Source organism: Microtus pennsylvanicus, chromosome 3 (genome assembly GCF_037038515.1).
Source record: "Microtus pennsylvanicus isolate mMicPen1 chromosome 3, mMicPen1.hap1, whole genome shotgun sequence".
Taxonomy (NCBI): Eukaryota; Metazoa; Chordata; class Mammalia; order Rodentia; family Cricetidae; genus Microtus; species Microtus pennsylvanicus.
The window spans coordinates 58,707,320-58,734,106 of NC_134581.1; the positions used below are offsets into that span (position 1 = coordinate 58,707,320).

General features: G+C 48.6%; 1 protein-coding gene across 5 annotated transcripts in view; it reads left to right on the forward strand.

Moving 5' to 3' along the window:
* Paqr5 (progestin and adipoQ receptor family member 5) overlaps positions 1-26,787 on the forward strand; it is a 76,322-nt gene that overhangs the window by 19,427 nt on the left and 30,108 nt on the right. For all 5 annotated transcript variants that reach the window (XM_075965591.1, XM_075965589.1, XM_075965592.1 and 2 more), the window contains one exon: positions 17,889-18,036. In XM_075965591.1, the coding sequence (XP_075821706.1) occupies positions 17,986-18,036 (51 nt within the window). In that variant the 5' untranslated portion in view covers positions 17,889-17,985. The remainder of the gene's footprint in view (positions 1-17,888; positions 18,037-26,787) is intronic.

The following is a 26,787-nucleotide window of genomic DNA, read 5'->3' on the forward strand; positions in this document are numbered from 1 at the left end:
CCCTGTCTCTCAGGATACTGGGGACGTTGGAGCGTAGACACTCAGGACAATGCCCCTTATCTGGCTGTGCCTGGGAACTGACCCTGAGACTTTAAAGGCAAAAGGTGTATAGGATCTGAAGAAAACCAGCGACTGGAACCTGATGGATGTTCTGCAGGCACCCTGGGGCCTCTGACGCAGCACGCTGGAGGTAGATTGGAGAGGAAGGACTGGCTCTGAGGAGAAACAACAGGATTCATTGGGTTTGGGATGGCTTGCTGGAGGTTTCCAGGCCCCTTCTGTCCCTAACTCCAGCCCCTCTCATCACCTCATGTGAGGATCAACTTCCCACCAAGAGCATAGATGGGCCTGGTTTCCACAAGGGCAGCCCTCCTCCTCTGTCCTGGTTCTTCTCCGGGCTCTTGTTTCTGCCCCTGCGGACTACACAACACTTTCAAGTGTGAAAATACTTATCTTCTCTCTACATCCTCTCTTGTCTTTGCTCCCACACAGTGGCTGCTTTATCTCAGGCTGCTTTCTGATTAGATTAGCAGCTGGAGGGGGAGGTGGAGATGGGACTAGCCTTCCCCAGCAGTCTAGGGGCCCAGCACCAGCAGTCAGGGCCTGTGATTGCATTCTATGGCCCTTCCCAGTCTTAGGGAGGAGCCTGCTGTGGCACCTGCCCTGGGGGCCAATGAACTAGTAGGTAGGGCTGGGTGCCTTGGTAGCAGTCTTTAAGGCGGTAGCTCTGTGACTTCTGTCCCTCTTCCTGGGGTCCAGAACTTCAGTGGTTCTGGTCTTTTCTGTGCTTTGTAGTCACCTGACATCCCCTCCCCTGAGTCCCTGAGAGCATGAGGTACCTGAGATATAATACTCAAAACTCCCCGGGCTATCTGGGCACGTGGTTTTCCCGCCATCTCCGACAATATGCACAGGGTGTGACCACTGGATCAGGCTACTCCTGTGTTCATCCATATCTGTATTTTTGCAAAGTGGCATTTCAAAACTGTGAAACAGTGGATGCTTCATCATTTGAGATACAGAAATGGTTGTGAACACTAAGTAAAAGAGAATTCACAAAAATGTACATTTTTATTTGGACCTGAGATAGCAGATGAACAGAAATCAAGTTTCTAGGACATTAAAACCTATGCTGTTTTTGTTTGCTTCCTGATGTATGTTTGTGGGCCTGGCATTGGGCACGCCACTCAAGCTCTCTGCTGGGTGCACTGAAGCCGCAGCGTTTCCAAGGTAAAACATGAAGAGGAGGAGTCAGTTGATGCCGCGGAAGCAGACAGAATCTTTACATCAAAAAAGTTGTTGCTAGGATCATTTGTTGAAAATATTTTTTTTTGGCGGGGGGAGCATGTTTTGAGATGGAATTTCTCTGTGTAGCCCAGTCTGTCCTGGAACTCATTCTGTAAACCAGGCTGGCTCCTGAACTCAGAAATCCACCTTCCTCTGCCTCCTGAGTGCTGGGATTATAGGTGTGCGCCACCACCCCTGCCCGGCATGATTTTATTTTTTTTTTCTAGGAAACAGTTTTTTTGTGGGTTAGCGAAGATGACACTTGAGATTGTCCTCGGCATCCATATGCATGTGCACACGTGTATATGTGCACACTCATGTAGACACAATGCTAAGGGTAAGGTGGGGGAGGATGGCTAGGCAACAGCAAGCACAAAAGTATGGAGGACACTCCTGGCGCTAAGGACAGAGGTGATGGAACGGGAAAGGGAAGCATGGCCAGGCTGGCAGGAGGTGAGGCTGGTGGGAGGTGAGGCTGGTGGGAGGTGAGGCTGGCGGGAGGTGAGGCTGGCGGGAGGTGAGGCTGGCGGGAGGTGAGGCTAGGGTTGTCTGTGGGTATCTGGAGGACATGCTAAGGATTTTGGGTCATCCAGGAACTACTGGAGGAGGGCTTCATGGTTTATTTTTGAGACAGGGTCATGTTTGCAGCCCAGACTGACCTGGGCACCGTCCTCCTGCTTCCAGTTCTCAAGGGCTGGGATTGCAGGTGTGCACCACCGAGCCCATTCTCAGGGTTTTCCTGTAGGAGCATAAGGTGTGGACCATGAGGAAAGCAGAACCTTAAGGGACAATGAAGAGTCTTTGAGGTTTCCAAGGCCTCCTGGAGCTCACATCCACTAGACCTGAGGTGCTAGGCGAGCCCACGTCTGCTTTGATCCCAGTGAGTGCATAGGGATAGGAGGGTGGCTACCTATGGCGGGTACTGGATATGATCTCCAGATGGCCTCTCCAGTGCTTCCCGTATGGGCCACTTGGCCCTCCCAGTCCTCACCTGTGGTGATAACTGAGGGAGAAACCTGGGCCTTTAGCCCTAGGAATTGTGACTTTCCCAGATGCCTAAACCAGTCAGCAATAAGAGCCCTCTGGGGAAACTGCAAGGTCAGTGCTTTTGCTGGGACCCACAGGAAGGCCCAGATGTGACTTTCTCAGGAATCTCAATATTTACAACTCTGAGTTGATTGACACAGGTTAATCTTCCAAGACCCGCCAAGGTTCAAAAGACTCACTCACCTGTTTCCTTTAAATAGTACATTTGCTTTGCAGACAGCGCTGTCTACCTGTGATCTGGTGTGAGGCAACTCTAGCGTTGGAGAAAATTTAGGAAGGGAAGCCCCTAGGTTGGCTGCCCTGCCCTGCCCCCACTGCCTTGAGAGAACCCCAGTCAACGCTTTTTTTGTTTTCTGTCTACAAATATAAGCTGTTAAATGTAACGAGTCTTTATATGGCGGTATAACAAGATTTACGCCATTACATAACCTGTTTTCCCTTTAGCGACTTGTCATGACACGGTTTCCTGTCCGTTACCACCAGTCTGTAACGTTTCATAGTGGCTCAGTCCAGGTTTTCATGGGTGTGCCCTAACAGCCTTGCTGTGCAGCGTGCTGAGGAAAAGCACCCACTTTTTTTTCCCAGATGTTCAGTAATTGCCTAGTGGTAAATATTTAGAATAGCTCCCACAGCTGGCAAGAAAGAGAGATAAAAAAGGTTTAGCTCCCTCTCTGAGCTCTAATGCCCAGCTGGGGGGTCACCATGGCAACCTCCTGCTAGCCTCATTTGTGGCTCAGTACCAGCAGCACTGCGGTGGGGGTGGGGGCTGGTGGCAGTGAGCAGGGCGGTCTCTGTCTTTGGAGATGTTATAAGCACAGGGTAGAGGAGCAGGGGGCACCATCCTCAGAGCTGAGAGCTGAGGCCGCAACTTAGATAATGGCCATCCTTGGCTAGGTGCTTGTTCGCCATCAAGCACCACGTCCTTCTTCTTAAGTGCCACTTCTCCTGTCCTTGGTCAAGGGACAAGGGCATGAACGAGGGGGTCATTGTCCACGTGCACACAGTAGATGACAGAGTGAGCATTGGAAATTGGCCTGGTGAGATTCCATCAGGTAGTGGTGAGCACTGTGCACACTGGAAATTGGTCTGTATTTGCTACTTAGAATCCTCCTTGCCACCCAACTGGAGGTTCCCAGTCTTCCCCCGCATCCCACCCCATGCCCTCATCCTGAGGCTTTTGTCTTAGCAACCCAGGCAGCCTGTACTTCCCTGGTTCTGATGTGGATGTAGTGACTCTTCATCCAGGCTGACTACCTGCCACGTGGCCCCTCTCCCACCTTCATGCTAAACAAATTGGCTTATACACAGTGACCTCTTATCTGCCGGGGATACATTCTCAGACTTGGCCTAAAACCATAGGTATTACCAAACTGCAAAGTGCAATGTCTCCCATCTTTCTTCTGATAAACATATGTCCATAATAAAGATTAATAGAGAGATTTAGCACAGTTGGGGGTGGTGTGCTGGACAGCAGCGTGGCTCAGCCGATATATTTGCCTCCAAACCTAGTGACGTAAGTTCGATCCCCAAGACCCACACCACAGAAAGAGAAAACTGACTCCCACAGGTTGTCCTCTGACTTCTGAAACACACACACAAAGTAAATAAATACATTCATTTATTTATTAATGTAATTTTAAAAAGAAATCAGGTATATTAGTGAATGGACAACAGTCATAAAAACAGAACCTTTGCCATGATACGTTGTAACAAAAGTTGAAAGAATAGTGTTTCTTCCTTTCAAAGGATCAAAAAGAAATGCTAGCCGGGCGGTGGTGGCGCACGCCTTTAATCCCAGCACTCAGGAGGCAGAGGCAGGCGGATCTCTGTGAGTTCGAGACCAGCCTGGTCTACAAGAGCTAGTTCCAGGACAGGCTCCAAAAAAACCACAGAGAAACCCTGTCTCGAAAAACCAAAAAAAAAAAAAAAAGAAAGAAAGAAAGAAAAAAAAAGAAATGCTAGTATTTTTGTGCCGAAGTTGATCCTGGGTTCCTGAAATTGCTGACAGTGAAGCTGTGGATGTGATGGTCACTGTCCTCTTCGCCTGCCTCGGGCTTTCCCAGTGTGCCCTCGGGTCTCTGAGGAGGCTGCACTGGAGAGTGGGCAGGAGTCACCTCACGGTCTCACACAGACTCCATGCCCTCCGTCTCAAAGCCTGGCCCTCCTTTCCCTCTATGTCCTTAGAGGCCCCCATTCTCTCCATCTTACCGTCAGTGGGACCGTGGACCACCCTTGGGTCTGATGTGCACTGCAGTGTGGGTGTGGAGGCCCCCATTCTCGCCATCTTACCATCAGCTGGACTGTGGACCACCCTTGGGTCTGATGTGCACTGCAGTGTGGGTGTGGAGGCCCCCATTCTCGCCATCTCACCATCAGAGGAACCGTGAACCACCTTTGGGTCTGATGTGCACAAGAGTGTGGGTGTGGAGGCCCCCATTCTCGCCATCTTACCATCAGCTGGACTGTGGACCACCCTTGGGTCTGATGTGCACTGCAGTGTGGGTGTGGAGGCCCCCATTCTCGCCATCTCACCATCAGAGGAACCGTGAACCACCTTTGGGTCTGATGTGCACAAGAGTGTGGGTGTGGAGGCCCCCATTCTCGCCATCTTACCACTGTCAGTGAGACCGTGGACCACCCTTGGGTCTGATGTGCACAAGAGTGTGGGTGTGGGGGGCTTCCTTCCTCACACCACAGTTCTTCTAATGACAAGCAAGGGAAACTGAGGCTCGGGGTGAATCCTGGTTCTCATCCATCAGTGCCATCAGTCTGACTTTGCATCCCGTAGATTCTCTACCTTTGTCAAGAATCCCTCTCCTTTGAGGGGATACCCAGGTGTTTCTTGGCTTCTGAAAGTTCCCTCTTTGTGTCTCTCAAATTTATCTGAAGCTTTAACTTCCCCTCTGAGACATGGTTATGGATTGTTTTAAGTACATTGATTGACTGATTGATTGTAGGTAGCACACATACGGCACAGCATGTTTGTGGAAGTCAGAGGACAACTCACAGAGTCGGCTTTCTCTGTCCACTAAGTGGGTCCCAGGGACTGAACTCAGGTCATTGAGCTTGGCAGCAAGCATCTTTATTCACTGAGCTATCTCATTGCCCCCCCCCCCCGTAAACTGCAGGCCTCTGTGTTTGGAAAGTACCCTGGGGCTCCTCATTCTCCCAATGCTCCCATCTCTTCCAATCCCCTGGAATGGGGGTCTAGGGCTCTGTGTGCTCTGAGCCCCGATCTGAATTTACTGTTTCTCTTCTTGTGATTAGACACTTGATTTTGCCACCAAGGGCCCAGAGTTATTAATCTGAGCAGCCAGCCCAGAACCACATAGCTTCTTGCTCATCAAGAGAACTGGGGCTCAAGGTTTCTGTGTGAAGACTCCACATTTCTTAAATGTAGGCCTAGGTTTTGTTCATTTGCTTTTATACAACATTTTAACCAAATGTCATGTTTGTTTGCTTTTTGAGACCGGTCTCATATATCCCAGGCTGGCCTTCAGCTTGCTATGCAGTGGAGGGTAACCTTGAACTTCCGATCCTCCACTTCCTGGGTACTGAGATTTCTGGCTTGCCCCACTCCACCCAGTTTATACAGTGGACAATCAAGCCAGGACTTTGTGCACGTTGGGCAAGCATTCCAACTGAGTTCCAGCCCCCACTTGTATGTTTTTTCCTTAATAGATTTAATTATTTAGAGTCATCATTCAAAGTTTACAGGAAAAACTGTACAAAGGTGCAGAGCCTTCCAAATATTTCTTCCACTCGGCCTCCAGTCCCCTGTCATTAAAATGGGATATATAGATGTATAAATAGGTATCGATCCTTTTTTTTTTTTAAAGACAAAGCCTCATGTAGCCAAGGTTGGTATTGAACTGCTCCTGCCATCTATACAGGTGACCACCACTACATCCCAACCAGGGAAATGTGAACAAATCAATACTGATACACTGTTACTAGCCATGGTCTTTGTTTATATTAGGGCTTCTGCGTTGTGCCTTCTGTGCATTTGACAAATGCATAATGTCACATGGCCATCATTACACTGTGGTTCTGGCTTTTAAAACACTTTAGAAGAGAAGGCTATTTGTCTTGCACTCCCCGCCTTTTCAGAGTCCTGCCCCACCCAGCATTCAGCCTTTCCCGCCTCCCTCTACTTTTTAGAGCTCTGTCTCTGCAAGCGTGTCTGTCTGTCTATCTGTCTGTCTCAGGCTGCTGCAGGATCCCTAAGGTGTGACTTAGGAGTCGCAGTCTGGGCCACTCTGCAGACAACCCTGAGAGCTACCTCTGGCAGCCTTCCCAGACCAGGACAGCCCTGCCCTCACCACACCTGGATGGGTGACTGGCCTGAGAGAGGGGTGTGCCCTGTGTGGGGCTAAGCATTCTACAGAAGAAAAAGGCTCAGGGTGTGGCTGGCAGGCTTGTTTGCAGACTGGCTGAGGCCTGAAGGGCAGGAATGGGGAAAGAGATGAAGGGAGATGGGTGGGACCCCTATGCCTCACCCTCTGTTCCTGGCCTGGCCTCACAGCTGGAGGCTGGAAGGGAGTGAGCCAGCAGGCTTGGGAAAACAGTTGAGAAGGAAAATTAGCTAAGAATGCCCTTCCCTGTAAAACTGCACCTCACACGTACTGGGAGATTCAGGTCCCCTCTCATTGCCCCCAACACACACAAGGCAGCTCTGCTTCTGCATAGCCAGAATGGGGTGCGTTGCTTCCTTTCTGTCTAAGGAACTCAGAGGTCACCGTCACTCTTTGCACCTTTGCTTAAACTGTTCCTTCCACAACTGTGCACTCTCCCTGAGCTTGCACACTCCATTTGCACACATACCACTCTCGGAGCAAAGCTACCCTAACCCTCCGCTGGTACTCCACGAAGATGCCCTGCGGGACTCCTCCACCCAGCTGTGCCCCTTTGTCCACAGAATAGCTGACCCAGTTGTTCAGTGTCTTCATATCCCCACTATTCTGAGGAGCCTGCCAAGGTTCTGCATGGTGATATACCCCATTCCCGGAGTTGCCTAACTCGCGGCCAGCTCACCCCATGGATAAGTGGGCATGTAGAGGGGCAGACTGAAGCCTGTATAACCTCAGTGGAGAATACTCAGTAAGGTTTTATAGGGTCTCATAAAACAGACCAATTCCTGTCATCAGCTGAGCCCTCTAAATAGTGGCTATCAAAGTGACCACACCCTCAAGGCTTGGAATGAGGCACGCTAGCCTAACAGTCATCGGCTGGGCGGCTTCGCTGCAGGCATCCTGGAGGCAGAGAGACTCCATCCTTTATTCATTTAGCCTTCCGGCCCCCATGAGGACCAACGCTGAGAAGTGAAACCACATTTTCAAGGGTACCAGCTGGTAAGCAGAGAAGCTGAACCTGCAGCTGTGGCCCAAAAGACTACTTGGAGGGGTTGGTGAGGTCTGAATGAGATTAAGTAAGGATCAGGGTGCCTCCTAGAGGAGGCAGACATGACTGGACCTTGAAGGTCTAGAGAAGTGGACAGTCAGGGGGTATTTGAGACCTGTGGACATGGCCCCAAAGCTTGGCCAGAGTTGAGCCACCCAGGGAGCTGCAGAAGAGTAGTTATGAGTGGCCACTATCCAGGCGTGGGCTCCCCCTGGGTGACGCACTGTGACAGCTGTGTCCGAAGATGAACCCTTCAGGTGAGCTGGCCTGAAGGTGAGCACTACGCCTATCGTCTCTAGGTGTGGACACCCCTCTAGTGCAGGACAAGTCTAGCCGAGGGCCTCTCTTGGGGCTGCCTGCAGAGATAGCCCCCGCCGTGTAGTCATTAGTTGCTGCACCCCTCTGGAGCCTGCACAGCTACGCCTGGCCTACTGGGATCTGTCTAGACACCAGAGTGCCTCAGAGTTTGACTTAACTCTCTGGGGCTGGTGGTCCAGACCTTTTTCAGTTCACAAACATCACTGAAGATTTGATGAAAGCCATGGCTGGTCCCAGTGTCACAAATGCTCGTGTACCCTTCTGTGCTTTCTAGGTTATAAGCCCCCGCCCCCAAAGGTGTCATGGATGCTGGCTCCTCCCCTGATATTTTCTGCTCTAGTCTTTCCCAGGCTAGACAGGACTTAGTAATGAACTTTATGACCCGTTAGCAGCATCTTACCTGCACTTTGGACAGAAAAGACAGTGTGAAGGGACCTGATGTCCTGACTTTCATGAACAGTGAACTACCCAGTGGCTATTTCTGTCTGTTGAGGTGGACAGACATTTGGACACTCTGACTGCAGCCTGGCTTCAGATTAAGAGTGACATCAGATGCAGCATGCTTGCTGACTGTCCTGTGAGATTGCTCTTTCCCCCCTTGGGTGGCCTCAGGTTTGGGTTCCCACAGGGTGGGGCTACTGGATTTTCCAGTTCTACAGACATTTCTGTACAGGTTCCCCTTGTTGCTTAGAGAACTTGTTTAATCTTGACTTTGCCAGGCCTTGTCCAGTGACTTCAGGCATGTCCTTCCTATCTAGAATGTCTGTCGTCTATGTAGCAGTACAAAGGGTGGGTTGGACAAGACTATGCTTCTCTGCAAAGAAAGTGCTTGGCAGCAATAGGAAATATATGATACATAGTTGTTTTTCTTTTCTGGAAGATTTGGAGAGAGTAAATTTTTGTATTAAAACAGCCATAACTGAGTTATAGACCAGATTGCAATACACATGCTTTTAAAAAAAATAAAGAAGATGCTTCCTTTATTATGATAGAAGTACATTACATAAAATTTATCATTCTGCATGTTTATGTGAGTGCACATGCATGTGTGCATGTGTGGCGGCCAGAGGTTAATGTTGGGAGCTGTCCTCAACGCTATTATTTGAGGCTGGGTCTCTCATTGAGTCTGGAACTTAATGATTTAGTTAGTCTGGTTGGTTAGTGAGCACCAGGATCCTCCTGCCTCTGCCTCTCCAATGATAGGAGTAAAGTCTCACACTGCTGCCCTTGGCTTTTTATGTGTGTTCCAGGGGTCCGAACTCACATCTTCATGGTCAGGTAACGGTCTTTACTGACTGAGCTATCTCCCCAGGAAATACTCATATCCAGTTATTTTGTACAGTAGGTGTCCTAATGGAGGCAAAGTGTTGTGTTGTGGTTTTGAATTGTATGTCCCTTGAGACAGTGCTGAAGTATCTTTCTATGTACTTAGTGATGTCTTTGGGGCAAATATATCCAAATCTTTTTCTCATTTGTTTGCTTAATTTTTTCCCCCCATACAGCCTTAACTGTCCAGGAACTCACTCTGTAGACCAGGCTGGCCTCAAACTCACAGAGATCCGCCTGCTTCTGCCTCCTGAGTGCTGGGATTAAAGGCATGCGCCACCACCGCCAGGCTGCTTTAAATCTTTTATTCCATTTGTGTGTGTGTGTGTGTGTGTGTGAGAGAGAGAGAGAGAGAGACAGAGAGAGACAGAGAGAGAGAGAGAGAGAGAGAGAGACAGAGAGACAGAGACAGAGAGACTTTGTAGGCACACTTGTACCAGGGCATACCTTAAGATCAAAGGACAACTTGTGGGATTGATTGGTTCTTTTCTTCTACCATGTGGATCCCAGGAATTAAACCCAGGTTGTCAGGCTTGGCAGCCAGCTCCTCTACCTGCTGAGCCTCCTTGTTGGCCTCGTATTTCTTTTTAAGATTGGTTTTGTTGTTTGCTGTTTCCCAGCCTGGTCTGAACTAGTAGATGGAATCCTCCTGTCTCAGCCCCTAAGTAGCTGAGACTGCAGCATGTACCACAGAGCTCAGGTTTTTGTTCAGTTTACAGTTGCTGTTTTGAGCCACAGTCTCCCTGTGTAGCCCAGGCTGGCCTGGAACTTAGGACACCCTGTCTATACTGGGCTCACATGGCAAGCCATCTCTCCAGCCCTGTGCTTAGAGCTCCCCACTCCATGCTCAGGGCTTATGCCTTTAGAGTACTGGGTAAAGAGGCCAGCCTCTCCTGCCACGCCTAGGAGGCCGGGCTCTACTTGGGCACCAGCATCTAGCCACTCAGATTGGGTTCTGAGGACAAGCAGAGAGGTGATTCAGGCTCCTCTGAGCATCTCCCCACCGCCTTCGGCAGGCCCCGATGTCCCTCTGTAACACTGCTTCTTGGGATCAGTGTGTAACCTCTTGTCTGAAAGTCCCCTCCACATAATCGCATTTATCAGGTCCTGGATCTGTGCTGTTCAGTGTTTTCCTGATATTTCATGGCTAAGTCTAAAACCAAGGACTCCTTGGAGTCCCTAGAAAAAAATAATTATTTTATTTTTATTATTTATTCTGAATGTAAAATTATTAACAGAGTATTTTTTTCTTTTTGTTTCCTTTCCTTTTCTTTCTTTTTTTTAAAAAAATATCTTTCAAGAGTGTTTCTCTGTGCAGCCCTGGATGTCCTAGAACTTGGTCTGAGGACCAAACTGGCCTCAAACTAAGAGTCCAGTTGCCTCTGCCTCCTGAATACTGAAATTAAAGGGGTGTGCAAAAAATTTATTTATTTGTGGGGGCTGGAGAAATGGCTCAGAGGTTAAGAGCATTGCCTGCTCTTCCAAAGGTTCTGAGTTCAATTCCCAGCAACCACATGGTGGCTCACAACCATCTGTAATGGGGTCTGGTGCCCTCTTCTGGCCTGCAGGCATACACACAGACAGAATATTGTATACATAACAAATAAATACATATTTAAAAAAAATTTATTTGTGTATTTTATGTGCACGAGTGCTCTATGTACATGGTCACCTGTATGCAAGAAGAGGACGTCGGATTTCATTATAGATGGTTGCGGGCCACTGTGTAGTTGCTGGACCTCTGGAAAAGCAGCTAGTGTTCTTAACCACTGAGCCATCTCTCTGGCCCCATAATTTTACTTTCTGACATAATATTTTCTAGAAACTAAGAAATGTGTCATAGCTGAGTTTCAAGTTTCTTAAGAGTCGTTGTTGATCAGTAAATTCTTTGAGGGTGGCACCCTGACAGTGTGATGCTTTCCCTGGTAGTGGTGCTTGGGAACCCTGAGGAGGCACCCAGCATAGGAGAGAAGCGGTGTGGATGGAGAAAGGGGATGAGAAAATACAGTCTTCCAATGGAAGTAAGGCTCGGCTACTCCTGATGATCTCTTGAAGAGAGTGACCGTTGTAAACAGACTAAGACCTAAGGCCGTCACTGCCCATCATCACAGGGGCTCCATCACTGCTACAAACACTCTACCTGACGCTTATGGGCACACTATCTTAGCTGCTTTCCCGTGGCTGTGACAAAACGCCTGGCAAAGGCACCTGTTCCCACCTCCTGCTCCCACCTCCTGCTCCCACCTCCTGCTCCCACCTCCCCAGCACTGGAGTTATAGACACACATTTCAATGTGCACTGGAGACTGAATTTAGGAACTCATGCTTGTGTGACAAGCACACTTATTACTGAACCATCTCTCCCCACAGCCTAACATTTTAGCAGCTCAAAACTGGAATTCATTTCCATTCAACAGCATCTCCTGATTATAACTGGCACGGCTTTCTCTCTTTTTGGTCCATGAAAATGGTGATGTACTTCCCAGCTAACAGTGTCTGAAGGTCATTGAAATGCCATCCTGGGCTCAGTTGGTATTTGGAGGTGCTTGGGGACAGTTGGACCATATTTCCCACATCTGTGCCCATTGTTAGGCCAGCACTGTGAGAAGCTGGTGCTGGGTTTCTGCCACCCATATTTGTTTAAGCAAACCAGCATGATGGCATCATGAGGACTTCTGAACTTGTCCTTTGGGAGCCTCTCAAGCACACCTTGCCTAAGAGGTCACCCCAGGCCAAGGCGACAGCTGTCTGGCAATGATGCAGGAGGAGCCTGAAGTAATAAAATTAGTGCTATAAAGGATTTACTAATATGCCTTGCTTAGGAAATACTAAGTTACACAAAGTAGAGCTTAGGTAAAGGAGCACCGACCCCAATATGGCTGGAAGGTACGACAGGTGCTAGCCAGGCTGGTTAGAAAGGAGCACCCACTCCAATATGGCTGGAAGGTATGGTAGGTGCTGGCCAGGCTGGTTAGAAACTATAGCAAGAAGATTCTGCACCACAACTGTTCAAAAGAACAACACTGTTGTACTTAAAAACAATTCTGCCAATACGTTGCTTTGTAAATCTCTCATCTGCCCAAGTGGCCAGACTGGCGGTCTCCTGTGTCTATTTAATTGTTCAAAGTGTGAGCTGGGGCAGGACCTGAAGGACATTTGAGGATGACACTGTATGTGGGAAGTATGAGCCTAAGGCTGTATGAGCTGGTCAAATGCTCTGTGCGAGGCCAGCTCCCCTTCGTGCATTAGCCAGAACCAGCTGTGAGCTTTTTATTAAAGAACCTTCTTCTTTATTAATCTCTAAGGCTGTGATACACTTCCCTGCTGGGAAGGCATGTAATCCTGTGACAGCATCCTTTAAACATTGGATCTGAGTTCCAGCTACCTATTCCTCTCTTGTGGACTCGTGGGCTCCATGGGAGGAGCCAGTCATGGGGCTATGGTTAGAACATTACCCTCACAGCAGGGTCTCTATGGTAATTATTTAAAGATTATATTACTAATACTGGTGTGTGTGTGTGTGTGTGTGTGTGTGTGTGTGTGTGTGTGTGGTGTGTATAGCCAGAAGAGGGTGCCAGATCCCCTGAGGCTACAGTTTCAGGTGGTTGGTTGTAAGTCTTCCCATGTGGGTCCCGGGATCCAAACTCGGGTCCTCTGCAACAGCAGTAAGTGCTGAGCCATCTTTCCAGTCCCTCCATATGAAGTATTTCAAAACTGATCATAAACAGTATAATACAGGTGAGCTCCAGGCTGGGAGAAATGCTGTCTGACAAAAGGGTAAACAGCACCCGAGGGATGACATATAAGGTTGTCTGTGTCCTTTGTGGGCACACACGTGAACACACACACACACATTTTCTGTGGCACAAGATACTTCAGAAATACAGGCTCAAAGACCCAGTGAGAACTGTGTTCATGCTCAAGTTCTAGGAAGAGTGGGCAGCCATTTGAAATGTATGATTGGACACAGAGTATGGGTGGCCTAGTGAGTAGGACCCCCCCCATGGGAAACCCAGCCGGGCCTGTCTGCTTGGAATCTTCTTTACCTCTCCATGCAGTGTACTCTCCTGTTGGAGTGGGGACCTACAATGGAGTCTGAGACCATGAGTTCTCTGAGTGTTACAGATTGCTATAGGGGAGAGGTGCCAGAGGACAGGGCAGGAGGAGGTCAGAGAGCCCTTGTTTCTGACGCCTTCTAGTCTTCTTCATCTTCTTCGGTTTAAGTGTTCAGCTTGATAAGGACTCGTGTCTTGGGAGCCTCTACATTTAACAGGCATACGATGAGACAATATTCTTCACTTGGATGAGGAAACTCAAAAAAGTGACAGTATTTATAAAGAAGATACTATCTTTGATGACACAGATGAAGGCTTCATTCAATGCATTTAATAAATGTGGAAAAATTTTAAGTACTCTATTAAATACAGTTGGGATTCTATATGTGTGCAAGACTAAATTAATAAATCCAGGCTAACAGTGTGACTAATTGTTGGTTTATTGATATTACTATATTATTATATTTTTGTATCCTGTCATTGGGATCCAACTCACCGGATTATTTTGGGTCACCTTATATGACAATATTTGTTAGGTATCTTCAGGTTTTTGTTGTTGTTGTGATAAAGCACCATTACCAAAAGTAATCAAGGGAGGAAACGGTTAGTTTTATATACATCATCATGGGAAGTCAGGACAGGCATCCAAACAGGGCTGGAACCTGGAGGCAGGAGCTGATCCAGAGGCCATGGAGAAGGAGCGCTGCTTACTGGCCTGCTCTCCATGGCTTGCTCAGTCCGCTAGTCCGCTAGTTCCCAGGAGCATGAGTCCAGGGATGGCACTGCCCACAGTGAGCTGGGCTCTCCCACACCACAGATTTGCCCACGGGTCAGTCTAGAAAGGGGCACTTTCTCAATTGCAGATCCACCTTCCAGAGTGTGCTAGCTTGTGTCAAATTGACATAAAACTATCCCACACAGTGGGTTGTCAAGTCTTCAGCTATAGCCTTCAAGGCGTGGGGTAGCCCAGCTGGGGTTGTCTTCAAGGGCAGGGACCTGTAAGAATGGAATCCCATCAGGAGATGAATGAGGTATCCAAGTTCAGATTTTACCTATTATTAATTTTTGGATGCCCTTGAATTTGAGTTCTAATATGAAACCTCCTGCTTATGGTTTTATTCTCATGACTTTTAATGGCTATTCCAGAATAACCCCAGCAAGTCCTTCCTTTTTTGAGGTGGTATCTCGTATATTCCAGGCTGCCCTGGAACTCTCTGTGTAGCCAAGAATGACTTTGAACCTTTTTGTTTCTTTGTTTTATTTTTCAAGGCAGGATTTCTCTGTGCAGCCCTGGCTGTCCTGGAACTCACTTTGTAGACCAGGCTGGCCTCAAACTCAGAGAGTCACTTGCCTCTGCCTCAGGGCTCACCTTGAACTAATCTTCCTGCCTCTCCCTCCGAGAGCTGGGGTTACAGTGTGAACCCACTATATTTGGTTTATGTTGTGTTCAAGATCAAACCCAGAGCTTTATGTACGCTAAGCAAAGACTGTGCCAACCGAGAAACATCTCTAGCCCTTTTGTTATTAAAAGACATAGAAACTTCTGTAAGATGAAGTCTTCTATGAGGCACTATTAAGCTGCATCTTCCTGATGGGTTTGGATTTCATCTTAGAAACTGTGATGGTTAACTTAATTGTGCACTTGACACAACTTAAGAGTCCTAATGAGGGATTGTCAACACTGGGTTGGCCTTTGAACATGTTTGTGCAAGATTATCTTAAATTAATTGATGTAAGAAAATTAAGGCACCGCGGGTGACATCATTCCCTAGACAGGGGTTCCTAAATTGCATGAGAATGAAGAAAGTGAGCTCACGGCGATCAAGTGGGCCTATTTCATTTCTGCTGACTGTGGGTGTCATGTGACCAGCTCTCTCAAATTCCTGCCACGGTGACTTCCCTGCAGTGATAAGACTATAGCCTGCACATTTTAGCTAGAATAAGCCCTTTGTCCCCTAAATTGCCTTAAAAAAAATCAGTGCTTTGCCACAGCAAGAGAATTAAAAGTAGAACAAAAGCCCTGTGGTTCGGTTCAAACTTGTCTCTAGACCTCTCCATAAAGACATAGCAACCCAAGCTGCAATGTTGGTGATCCTGAAGCCTGCAGTCTGATTCTTCTAGTGTCTTCGGAACGAAGAGATGGTTTCCAAACAGGACTAAAAGGATGAAAGAGTTCGTTCCAGGCTCAGTGATGTCTGAAAGGCTTAAGATCGGCAGTGTGCCACAACTCCCCATTATCCGCCACTGGTCTCCGGCAATTATTGACAAAATGATGGGTGTTTTAGGTGTTGGCTGACAGCTAACCATGGGAAAGGCCTCATCGCTTTGAATGCTGTGAGACTCTAACAGCAGAAGCCTTGCACTTTTGAAACAGGTCAGTCAAGTTCCGTCTTATCTGCGAATTTGCCTCGGCTTGCTGAGTTGGCAAGAGTGGCTCGCTACTTGCTGCCCAGGCTTAGCACACATCACAAACATTGTTTCCCATTATCTCCCAGTGCTCAGGAGAAACTCAGTCTTGGTGCTTTGTGCCAGGATGCAATTCCCTTTCATTGAAGCCAATTCTGCTATTTGTGTGTGGTATACGTGTTCATATATGTGCATGTGGAGGCCAGAGGTTGCTGCGTGTCTTCCCAGTTGCCTTCCTTTCATTTGTGTGTCTGTGTCTGTGAGAGTGTCCAGCCAGCCACAGAGGTCCCAGGAGGGGTGTGACTGGTGATCCAGGGAGGTTAGGAAAGGTCCCTGGGCCCTCAGAGAAAGACTCCCCTCTGTTGACGGGGACATGAAGGAGGCTCTAAGGAGGCAGCAGGCCTTGGTCCAGGGATGATAGCAAGAGAAGATCCACACTGTGTTGGTCCCTTGCTTTGCTCTTCCCATGTTAAAACAGCATTTTTGCTTTGTGGGTCTGAGAACTTTAGATGTCTGTAGTTCATATTATTTACAGTTACTAAACAGTCGTAATCCTGTCTTTGATCAACTTTATTGTTTACTGCAAGTTGCTCTGTCTCCAAGAAGCTCCTTGGATTTTTGCCTGGCCTGGTTCTTTCATGTGAGAGCACTGTGGTCAGTGCTTTCTGGACGAGCCGATTCATCCTTGAGAACCCTGTGGTCGGTGCTCTGGATGAGCTGATTCGTCTTTGAGAGCACTGTGGTCGGTACTCTCTGGACGAGCCGATTCATCCTTGAGAGCCCTGTGGTCAGTGAGCTTTCTGGACGAGCCGGTTCGTCTTTAAGAGCGCTATGGTCAGTGTTCTCTCTGGACGAGCTGACTCGTCTTTGAGCTAGAGAGTAGTTCCTGCCTTCTTTTTAACGTTTCTATTATATTGTGTCTGTGTGTGCTTTTCCAAGTGCGTGTGGGTGCCGCAGTAGAAGAGCAGAGGACAGCTATAGATTGTCTGTTTTGTTTCCTCCCATGGGGGTCCTGGGGTTTTCAGGCTTGGAGGCCAACAGCTGAACCCTCTCATGCCCTCCCCATTGTTTCCTTATGTCACCTAGGATGGCACAGGCTTGAGATTCCTCTGCCTACCTAGGAAAGCCTCAGCTTTTCCTAGCTCAGCAACTCTGGGAAAATCATCTGCTGCTCACTCCTCAGAGGGGAGCGGATAGCCTCAGGTCCTTTACTACCCGACAGGTTTTTCTTTTCTAAAATTTCTTTCTTTTTCCCTCCAACTTTCTACTTCCTCAGTTCATTCTGCTATAGCAAAATACCTTAGATTGGGTAGTTTATAAACAATGAAAAATTTATTGTTTCCAGTTCTGGAGGCCCAGAAATTCAATATCAGGATGGCAGCATCCCAAGACTCCTTTCTTCTTCATGGATGGCTCCTTCTCCTTATGTCCTCCCAGGGCCCAGTGTCAAGAAAGCTCCCTTAGGCCTCTTTTATGATAAAAGTACTAATCCCATTCAAAAGAGTGGGACCTTCATGACCTCATTACCTTTCAAAGGCCTTACTTCATAACACACCGGGGATTAAATTCTAGCATACAGATTATGAAGGTCAAAACTTGCATATTGCAGTAATCAGCCATTGGAGGATCTAATTGCTTAAATCTGTTAGCATTCACTGAGTGAGGGATGAAGTAGTCTGGATTGCTGCTTTTAAGAATTTTTTGCTTTTGTTTTGTGACAGGGTCTCAAGTAGCCCAGGTTGGCCAGGAGATGAGGATGCCCTTGGCCTCCTGATCCCCCACTCTGCCTGCACCTCCTCAGGGCCAGGCTTGATGGCATTCACCAGCATGCACAGGCATGCCTGTCTTCTGCAGTGCTGCGGACTGAACCCAGGGCCTTGAGTGTGCCAGGCAAAGCGCTCTGCCAACAGAGCTCCATTCGTCAGCCATGGGCATCTTGGCTTTTTGCTATCATTCTAAAGCAAATGTCCAATAGTTGAGCCACCAGATGGCTGATCCAGCTGGAGTTAGGTGGAGTCTGATCTGATTTTCTCTTGCTATCCTCTTTCAGGGAAGTCACCCAGATATCCCTGGTATGCCACAGTTCTGAGTGGGACCTGCTGGGAGGCCGGAGAGACCCCAACTGCCTTGCCCGGCCTGGTATCAAGATGCTGAGTTGGAAGCTCCCTAGGCTGTTCCGTGTAGACCAGGTGCCTCAGGTATGTGCTTTTCGTTCCACAGCTGGGTTCCAGAGTCTGCAGGCGACCAGCCTCTGCAATAGGGGAGTTCAAGATGCTTTTTGCAGGCCCCTTCTCTTTTAGGCTGCCCTCTGAATCTCCTGCAGAAATCAGGACCCCTCGCCACACCCATGCGCCAGGCTGGCTAAGGGTAGTCCTTCAATCTGTGTTTCATCCAGAAGCAAAGTCCTTAGAGAGACCTTAGATTTGGGCTAGTCAGAGGAAGTAGGAGCAGCTGCTGGTGGGGAGAAGGCTGGTTAGGGCCTAAGGTGGCGCTTCAGAGCAGGCTAGGGAACAGTCACCTCAGCATGGCCCTGCACAGTGTTCTCTCTCTCCCTTATTTCCCACACCTCTGTTTTACTTGAGACAATCTAGCCTCAAACTCACAAACCCCCTACCTTGGCCTCCCCTGGGTAGGGATTATAGACTCCACCAGCGTTCCTAGCTCCAGCCTCCACTCTCACAGGAAGGCTCGGCCAGGTATGGGGTTGGGCAATGGGAAAGTGTTGCAGGTCTTTCTTTGGACTGCCAAAGAAAGTCCGAAAGTTCTTACTAGTTATGAAAGCTTGGCCTTAGCTTAGGAGCTTAACTAGCTCCTAAAACTTAAATTAACCCATTTATATTAATCTGCAATCTGCCACATGGCTTGTTACATTTCCTCAGTACAGTAGTCTGACTTCTGTGTCTGGCTCGTGAATCCCCCACCACTCAGATTCTTCCCAGAGTTCCTTTCTCTGCCCAGAAGTCCTGCCTGTCCTCTCCTACCAAGCTATTGGCCATTCAGATCTCTATTTAACCAATCAGAAGGTGTCATAGGCAGGTGAGGTAAAAGAGTGTCACATCTTCACGCTGTGTGATCTAGTATCCTGCAACACAGAAGGACTTGCTTAGTAGCTTTTCTTGTCTCCTTTTTGTGGATTCCTGGGACTAGAGAGCCATCCCAGCACACGACATGTCCAAACACCCTGCTTCCATAAACCCTAAGATTTTGGTTATATGCTATGTCAAACTGGTGTGCCTCCATCTTGCCTTGTAGAGAAAGCACAAGACTGTACCTGTCTCTGGGTCCAGTTTCCTTCCTGCAGGACTGGATAAGAATCAATGTTTGTTGTAGGACGTTTCACATGGAAATGAGAGTTCTTTGGGCTCAGCTGACTACCTACACTGATCTTGTAATACCTAACCAAGCTCAACATCACCAGCAGGACACTGAGCAGAGATACCTGACAGGCTCCCGTCTGTAGGTGTAGAGCTAGCTGGTGCAGGGAGATGGCGCTGGGCAGAGTCATGTGCAGAGCAGAGGAGCTGTGAGACAAGATGAGGAAAGCTGGCCGCTCTAGAGGAGGTCCTTCAGCAGGGCCCTGCCTCTGGTCTCACAGGGCTGCCCGTTCCCTTTCCTGCTCACACATCAGTGACTGTGGCCAGTGGGAACACAGGGTAAGTCTTGGATTTATTCATTCGTGACATTTTTATTCACTTCTTCCTGTGTGCAGGATGTTTCTCTACAGGACTCGGAGAAGACTTGCAAGTCAAGCTCTGTCCTTATTGGGCTCCTCCGGAGCTCAGGGGGCTCTCAAAACCCTCACGAGTACTTTGTAAAACAGCTCAGAGGAGAGACAGATGTGTCGCTTGTCTAGGGGAGGAGGGGATCAGGAGAGAGACAGTTAAGATGAGTTTCAGGGACTGGGAGAATAGCGGGTGGTAAGGTGCTTGTTACGAAAGCCTGAGGACTTGAGTTTAAAACCAGAACCCATGTGAAAAAGCTGGTGAGTGCTTGTAACCCCAGTGCTGGGGAGGCAGGAACAGGCACGGATCCCTGGGGCTCACGGTCAGTCCACTTAGCCTAGTCTGCAAGTCCCAGGCCAGTGAGTGACTCTTAAAAAACCAATATGGACGGCACCTGAGGAAGAACCACCCTGGAGATTGTCCTCTGGCTTTCACACACACGAGCACACATATGTACTCATACATGCATACGTGAACACATACACACACTAAACAAATAAATGCAATGAAATTTTAACTCCTCCTAGGTAGTTCTGAGCCTCCTGTAGCTCCCCGTGAGTGAGGGTAAGGATGAATTTGCTGTGCCTTCTTCACGGTGCTCTGTGTCTCAGGGCCCAGCTGGGGCTGTAATCCAGCTTCTCTGCTTTTATTACCGTTTGCTTGAGTCATCTCTTTTCTTCCTTTGCCTTTCAACCCTTCCTGTCGTTACATTTTAGCTGCGCCTTGTGTAAACAGCTCGTGGTGGAGCTTTAGCTTGGCGGCACATGTCTTTTCCTGCGCCGTTGGCTCTGTTAATGTTCAGAGTGATAGCTAGAGATGAATTTGCCTGTTTCAACTGTCTCGTGTGACTCTGTCTTCTCTGCTTCTACCTCCCACTCCGGTTGTTTGGGAGAAAGTGTCACATTCTGAGTTTCTTCGTTGTCTTCTCATTCTGTTTCCCCCTCTACTGATAGACCAGTTTCCCTATCTGCTGCCTTAGAGATCGCTTCAACTGCTTTATCATGGACATCTGTACGAGGCACAAGGAGTAAGCAAACAGGCTAAAAGTCACCCAGGATTGGCCAGGAAGGTGGCTCAACTGATAGATTACTTATCGAGCACGCCACCAAATCCCAGGTTTAAGTCCCAGTACCACAAGCTATCATCTTAGCATTCACGAGGTGGAGGCAGGAGGATCAGAACTTCATGGCTACATAGTGAATTTGAGGTCAGCTGGGCTACACGAGACCCTGTCGCAAACAAGTTCCTCCAGACACCTCGGTGACTTGAGGTGTCAAAGATTTCTTGCATTTCACATTGCATAGTCGTTGGGAGGCGGCAAAGGCAAGCAGATGGAAGATCTGCCATCTCCTAACGGCGCCATCTGGAACAGGTGGCTTCCAAGGTCACCACAGAGGGGAAGAGAGAGGATAGCGTCTTCAGTTGAGTTTCCCAGAAACAAATTTGAGACAGAAATTGGCATGCAGGATGTTAGCTAGGGTGAGGACGGCAGGATGGGGGAGGAGCCATGGCATCAGAGGGTCTCCCCATCACACAAGGCTGTCATATGCCCATCACACAAGGGCTCCACCATGAGCTTCATCATTCAGAACTGTCCCGGATAAAGAAAGTAGGTCAGGACTTTGAATTCTTGGTAGATGGGGATGGCCTGACCCTGAGAAGGGAACATAATGAAGGCAAGATTGTGCCCTTTGACCCAAAACAGTTTCCCCCAAAAGACGTGAGCTGGCCAAGTTCTGAGTGTGTAAAATTCCTCTCAGGATTGCATGGTTGGCTCTGCAGGTAAAGGCGCCTACAGCCAAGCCTGACAACCTGAGTTCAGTCCCCAGGACGCAAATGGTGGAAGGCGACCACAATTCCTCCTACTTGTCCTATGACCTCTATTCAAGTACTCTCTCTCTCTCTCTCTCTCTCTCTCTCTCTCTCTCTCTCTCTCTCTCTCTCTCACACACACACACACACACACACACACACACACACACACACACACAGTAAATAAATAAACATTTTAAATGTGAAGAAAAATGCACTGTAATTTCAAGGCATTGTGCTGCTTTGAACTGTCCTGGCCTAGAGGTAGCTCTGCCTGGAAATATCACCGGACTCTGACCAAGCTTCAAGCAAGTCTAGGAAGTGGGGAAGCACTTGGGTCGGCTGGTGGATGCTGACTATCCTGCCGTCCCTGACTTCTCAGGCCTGAAGCTTTTTAACTTTGAGCAGCTCTGCACATGCATAAGTCGTGACTACAAGTGCCACATTAAAATCTCTCTCATTCTTTGGAGAAATAGCCAGGTCTCTGTTTTGCTTTTTCATAACAGTCTTTCTGGACTGTTCTGAAAACCTCCTTTGCTCTTCTTTCAGTTGCTAAATTCTTCCTTGGTCAGGCCTAGTCTTCAGCCTGTCCTTTTCATATATTTCTCAATATCACTTTTGTTTGCTCATTTGTTTCTAGAAGTTACTCTAGGCCCTTTTTAAATGTTCCCTCTTTATATTTGTTTCACCGAGCACAGTTCTTTTATGTTTCAGTGTCTTCTTCAAACTATTTCTTCCTCCTCCTTCCCCTCTTCTTCATTTCACCTTCTCTCTCTTCGTTTTTTTTTTTTCTTCCCTCTTTTGCTTTTTGGGACAGGGTCTCACTGTGCAGTCCTGACCGGCTTGGAACTTTCTACATAAATCAGATTAGCCTCAAACTTAAGGTGATCCTCCTGCTGCTGCTCGAGTGCTGGAATTGCAATTGTGCTCCACCACACCTAGCTGGGACTCCATCCCTCCTATCCTCTTTTTAAATCTATTATTTTGAGGTTTTATGCATTTTTATTTTGTGGGTGTTTGGCCACATGCAGTGCCCACGGAGGCCAGCAGAGGGCATTGGATCTCTTGGAACTGGAGTAATGGATGGTTGTGAGCCACCAGGTTGGGAACTGAACCTAGGTCAGCCGGCAGAGCAGCTCGTACCCTGAACCGCTGAGCCATCTATTCAACCCTCATGCCTCCATTTCTGGCTCTGCTCTTGCTGCTACTTCAGAACTGCCGCTTTTCCTGAGTGTGCATGCTTGCGATAAGGTGGAGAGCCTTGAGGGAGGCTTTGTGCTTGCCTTTGGGAACTGCAAAACCTTGCGGTCTTTCTGTTTGTAGCTGCATTACTTATCCACTGGAGATATCTTGGTTCTCAGAGACAGTGTGGATTTTGACCAAAACCCCACATACAGACTACCAGAGGGGTCTGAATTCTTGGGAGTTTGTCTTAGTTAGGGTTTTCATTGCTGTGAATAGACACCATGACCATGGCAACTTTTATAAGTGAAATAGTTCAACCTAACTCGGAAAGGGGATTGAGATAGGCTCTTAGTTCCACTTAGATAATTTTTTAAGCGTTGGCTAACAATATCCTGTAACAAATGCCAGAAGAGAACTCAAACCCATAATTACTATAATCTCCCACCTCAGATCGAATTGGAGGTCTCTGATTTTATTGATTTCTTCTAGGCATTGTGTACCTTATCTAAATGAAATCCACATGTTCTCTTCTCCTAACTTTCTCACTGGGTGAAATGAGAGTTTAAGGTTAAATTGGCTATGTGTTTCCTGAGTCATCTCATCCTGGGGATCATTCAAAGAATGAGATAAACACCTCTGAACTGTTCCAAAGAGAGCTTTCGGGGGGCTGGAGAGATGGTTTAGTGGGTAAGAGCATTGGCTGCTCTTTCAGAGGACTCAGCTTGGGTTCCCAGTCCATGTTACCTTGCAACCGGCTGTAACTCCAGTTCCAAGGGATCCACTGCCCTCTTGTGGCCTCCACAGGCATTGCATGCACTCAGTGCACAGCCATTACATGTGAGCAAAACATCCACATGTATAAAATAAAAATAAATAAATCTGGGGGGGGGGAGTTCTGACTCCAAGCAAACAATTCAAAACATGCACTCTGCCTGGCCTGGGGCACACTTTGCGATTTCTGTCAGAGTCTGAACGTTCTTGATTTCCTGCTACTTCCATAACACATTCTTCAAAAATTTGGTGGCTTAAGTAAAAGAGGCCCAGGGGTCTAGCCCAGCACCCATGGGACCCCAGGCTTCACCCCAGCACTGAAGAAACAAAACAACAACAAACGAGCTATGTCATCTTACAGTCCTGTGGACTGCACACGTGGCTCGGATTGGAGGGCTAGAATCCCAGTGGAGGACGACTCAGCAGCCAGCGAGAACTGGTTCCTTGCTCTTCCCAGCTTCCAGAAGTGCCCACTCCTCGGCTCCTGACCCACCCTCTCCACCCTGAAATCCAGAACCCTTGCCTTTTTCTGGCCGCCTTTCTGCCTGCACACCTCTCACCAGACATCCCCTGGGCTCGCCGTTTCCCACGCTGCCCTTTCGTGTCCCTGTGTATTAGGTAGCGTTCTTTTTGCCGTGCCTGATGCTAACTTAAAAGGAGGAAGGATTAAACTCTGGAAAGGGTTTCAGAGGTTTCAGTGCATCCCAGCAGGGTGAGGTACAGCAGCTCCCTCACAACACTGTGGCCAGGAAGCAGAGACCAGGATACAGGAAGGGACCAAGATAGAGGTCCGAAAACGCACCTCCACTGATCGACTTCCTCTAGCCAGGGATACAGGAAGGGACCAAGACGAGATAGAGGTCCCACAACACACCTCCACTGATCAACTTCCTCTAGTCCGGCCCTGCCTCCTGCTTTTCAGCCTCTCTCAGAATGCTCACAGCCTGCATCCACTAGGGTAGGCATCCGCGGTCTAGGTCAGAGCCCTTAGGACCCAGTCCCTTCCCAACGGTGCCATCAGTAGCAGCCAGGCCCCCAGTACACGATCCTGTGGATGTATTTTAGACTCAAACCATAACAGCCTACCTTTGTTCTCATCTTGTTGCTCTTAAAGGGGATGTCCTCTTCTGAGATGAACTGGATTCTGGGCTGGGAGGGGGCAGCACAGAGAAGAGGCAGGAGCCAGACTGTACAGCAGTATCAGCATCTGCCGAAAACTTGTTAGAAAGCAGACTTTCCTCTTGGCCTGCTGGGGGGGCCTTGTCATTCCAGCTCTCCTGAGGCAGAAGCAGGAGGAGCAGGAGCTCGAGGCCACTTTGAACTATATGATGAATGTGAGTTCAGCCTGGGGTGCATGAAACTTTCCAGATAACAAATAAATGCATAAATAAATAAGCGAAGATCCTAATAGCAGCACCCAAGTGCAGTGAGACCCTTGGGTGACCTGCCAAGAAGCCAGGAAGTCGGCTTATGGCCAATGCTGAGCAGCCTTGGAAGAAGCTGAGGACTAAATCCCACTGGCTGTTTCCTCTCGGCTCTGGGTACCAGAAGACCAAGATCAAGATGTGCTCGGGGCTTTTCCTCTGGGGCCTCCCTCCCTGGCTCACAAATGGCTTCCCTCCTGTTGCTTCACCATAGGGTCCTCACTTTGCACACACACACACACACACACACACACACACACACACACACACACCTCTGAAGCCTCTGTATCAATCCAAACCTAATCTTCCTAGAGTCACCAGCCAGATTAGAGAACAGCCCATTCTAGCTTTATTGTAAGTACTGTCCTCATGGGAGACTCTCTTGTCAGGGATGGGGGTGTAGCTCAGATAGAAGAATTGCCTGGAATGTATGAAGCCCTGGGTTTGATCTCCAGCAGAGAATGGTGCTACACACCTGTAATCTAGCACTTAGGAGGTGGAGGCAGGAGGATCAGAAGTTCAAGGTCATCCGTGGGTACGTGGGGAATTCTGGGCCATCTTCAAATGCAGTGTGTTAGGGGTATATACATTTAGCATATACTTTTGAGGGGAGGCCTACTTCTGTCCTTAATGACACTTAAAGAAGAGACTGAAGCTCAGCGTATAGGACAGGATTGTCCAAAATCATTCCCCAGGGGACGGGATGAGAGCTGCACCTCCCAACAGTGCCCTGCTTAGCATGAGAATGCCCTCATGGCCGGAAGGGAGACTGAGGCTTGTATGTGGATTTCAACCTGACTCCTGTAGCCACCAGGAGCATGAGTGGATGGCCTTCCCCTTTTGTCTGTCATGAGGACAATAAAAGACTCGGCAAGGTGGTTGTGAAGATTCTGTGACATTGAGACAGGAAGTGAAGAGCACATGCCAGAAAGCCTCTGCCTTTCCTTCGGCAGCCCCTCTTCCCTTTTCCCTTTTCTCACCAACAAAACCTTATTTACCACAGACCAAGACCCCCACTTATTTCCCCTCAGGTGATTTGCAGCTCAATAGCTAGAAAAAACCAAAGGATGGAATTTCAGGCTTCAGCTGGCCGGTACACTGGGCTCTCAGTAAGTCAGGGAGTCTTCTGTCGCCGAGCCTGTGACAAGCACTAGGAGAGCCAACTGGCTGATGCGCCCTTCCGCGCCGAGTGCCGGGAGGTTCTCATCCCTAATAGACTGCACGCGCCTTGGTTTTATTTCACTCCGAATTGCCCCGTCTGCCACCCTACAGATTCGAAATGGAACCCTACAAATCGGTGCTGCTGTGCAAACAAGCAGGTGCCTCCTTACTCCGAGGGAGGGGGTCGCTGGAGATGGAGCCAGGCTTCAGAGTAGTGAGGCGATGATTGTAACTTGCCGTTGGGGATCAAACTGAGCTTGGAATACAAAATTGTTTTCAAATGTTCTCTTTGCCGTTTTGATGTATGCAGCCTGTGTTCTGCAAAGATCAGCTCCTTGAAGAGGGCTTTGCTGGGGCCGGGGTGGTGGCGGCAGGGAGGGAACTTGCTTCCTTCTTGTGCTCAGAGCTCCTGGGAGCAGGAGCGCACCTGAGTGCTAGCAATTTGGTCCAGCAAACAGAGGTTCACGTTGGGGAGGGGGCAGGGATGGATCTCGGGACGGGAAGGATGGATCCGTGTGCTATTTCAAGTGAAACTCACTCTTTCCTGAGTCACAGAGAGTTGCTACTGTCTTTGTCTGCCCCCTACCCACCTAGCATGGCTTCTCAGGAGTGCCTTAAAATCCTGCCCGCGTCACACAGGCTTGTCATACATGTAAAGGTCAAACTAGAAGGACATGTAGAGGGAGGCTCTAGTCAGTGCCCAGGCCTGGCTTTGCCAAAGACCTCTTCTTCCACCCTCAGATTTGGGACCAAGTCTTCTTCTTCCTCCTCCTCTTCCTCCTCTTTTTAGACAGAAACATGTAGCCCAGCCTGACCTTGAATGCCATCTGTAGCCAAGGATGGCTTTTAAACACCTGATCCCCCTGCTGCCACC